General features: G+C 32.2%; 1 protein-coding gene across 1 annotated transcript in view; it reads right to left on the reverse strand.

Annotated features, from left to right (window-relative positions):
- DST (dystonin) overlaps positions 1 to 2,388 on the reverse strand; it is a 374,223-nt gene that overhangs the window by 136,261 nt on the left and 235,574 nt on the right. Inside the window, exon 37 of the mRNA XM_012648708.1 lies at positions 858 to 1,091. Within this exon, the coding sequence (XP_012504162.1) occupies positions 858 to 1,091 (234 nt within the window). The remainder of the gene's footprint in view (positions 1 to 857; positions 1,092 to 2,388) is intronic.

Genomic DNA, 2,388 nt, shown 5'->3' on the forward strand with positions numbered 1-2,388 from the left:
CAATACTAATGACCTGCGTTTTCATTTTCCTATCATATATACACTAATTATTCATCTTATAGCCATAGATCATGTTTACACATGCTAGGAAAAGTGCAATATTTTTACTTAATCACTATGTCTAGTTGCATTCCTACCTCTTTGCTCATTATTGCTATTAGCACTCTATTACAATTTGTTAAATCTTCTAAAAGATTAACTTAAAAAAATCAATACTAATGACCTGCGTTTTCATTTTCCTATCATATATACACTAATTATTCATCTTATAGCCATAGATCATGTTTACACATGCTAGGAAAAGTACAAAGTGTTTTGTTAATATATATTTTTATCAATGTTTGCAACACTACCAGGTAAGCACTATTATTATTTCCAATTTCCCAGTGAGGTAACTGAGCTTAAGTGGCTTGCCCTGGGTCACATGAGTGAGTAGCACAGTTGGGATATAAACTCAGACAATCTGGCTCCAAAGCCACGCTCTGAACTGCTTTGCCATTTCACCTCCCAGAGAAAAAGGAAACTCTTAACCTTCTTTAGCCATATGTTTATCAATTTATTCCTTGCAATTTCTGAATGCATCCATTATTTCCTACACTAAGGGGAAAAAATCAAGACTCTCACCTGAAATGAATATTTTTGAGAGTCATGAAAATTAAAATCAACTAAATTATAGAATCATTATGGAAAACAATAATCTTTAAGTGTATGGTTACACACAGTAGGATCTCTATGCTGTACCCTGTCCATTAATGCCTTTACAGAAAATCTTTCCCATCTTGCTATAATCCCTGGGTATCTATATTACAGTTTCCCACTAAAAGCAAAGAATTTCAACTCCACAAAGAAAGGCAAACCTTCTGGTCATCAAGATCTTGTTCTAGCTGTAACTGAGTCTCTAAACGTTCCACCTGGGTAGTTACTGATTCCTGTACATCCAGAAAACACTTCTGAGTTGTGTTTAAGAGCCCCAGCAGTTGTTTGTTTTGGTTGGGAGACAGATCTTGTGCATATTCAGAAATGAAGAACTGCACATCAAAGGCAGTAGTTTCCAGCTGCATTTTGGTATGTCCAAGTTCTTTTATTACATTCTGTGAACAAAGTAGTACAAGTTACCAATAGAGAGCTAAGCCATGATAAAGTTTACATTAACAATAATATTTTTAAAATATGTTTCTTATATCAGTGACTGAAAGGTTTATTGACATTTTTGTTATTCGTCAAAAATCTATTGTCTAGTAATAGACATAAATAAATTAATTATTTAAATACTATGGTAGCTGGTATATAAAAGATAAATAACCCCTCTAAGAATATTTTGTCTTTACCTGCCACATCACACTTAAAATGTAACTCTGACAAAAGGCAAAGATCCAATTTAGATACATTTAGCACACTGAAAAGGAAACATCTACATTAAAATATTTCTTGCTAATATTTACAACATCCATGAAACTATGGTAACACATAAACAAGACTACGGGAAATCTGAAATATGAATGAAATGGGCCAGGATTTCAGTTTTCTGACTTCCCAGGCTGGAACCCTAACCACTGTTCATGAGGCATTCTGTTTAAATTAAGAACTTGGGAAAAAAAATCCAGCATGCCAAAAGCAACTAACATATAAATACAGCCATGCACTATATAACAATGTAACAATATTTCAGTCAATGATGAACCACATGTATGATAGTGGTCCCATAAGATTATAATACCATATTTTTACTGTTCTTTTCTGTGTTTAGATATGTTTAGATACACAAATTCATTGTGTTACAGTTGCTTACAGTATTTAGTATCATAACATGCTGTACAAGTTTATAGTATACAAACAATATGTTATACCATATAGCTATACCTTCTAGGTTCTTATAATTACAGTGTATGATGTTTACACAGAGACAAAATTGCCTAATGACACATTCCTCAGATGTATCCCCATCATTAAGAGATATATAACTGTATAATTATGTATTTCTATTATGTATTTCTGTGACTATTTTTATATGACTAATTACTACTGTTACCCATTTATGTAACTAACACATAAATACATAAATACAAATCTCAACATGTCAGTGGTAGTAAGAGTATGATAAGGCATTTGGGATAGGAGTAGAATGGCATCCATAAAGTTATGATTATTTTATAGTTGTAAACAAACATCTCTAGAGACAAAGAAAGAAAATAATCCCTGATAGCCTTAGCAAAGTCATATTTTCTAAGGACTAACTGTATTAAATCCATAGGTTTTTTGAATATATTATGTCATATTTATTTTGATACTTGCCTTGAGAAACTCCAAACTTTTCTTTACATGTTCAGTATCTTGAACATTCACAATCGCAATATCCTTCACAGATTTGCTCTTCTCTGATATCCAATC

This window comes from Propithecus coquereli, unplaced genomic scaffold (genome assembly GCF_000956105.1).
Source record: "Propithecus coquereli isolate 6110/MARCELLA unplaced genomic scaffold, Pcoq_1.0 Scaffold292, whole genome shotgun sequence".
NCBI lineage: Eukaryota > Metazoa > Chordata > Mammalia > Primates > Indriidae > Propithecus > Propithecus coquereli.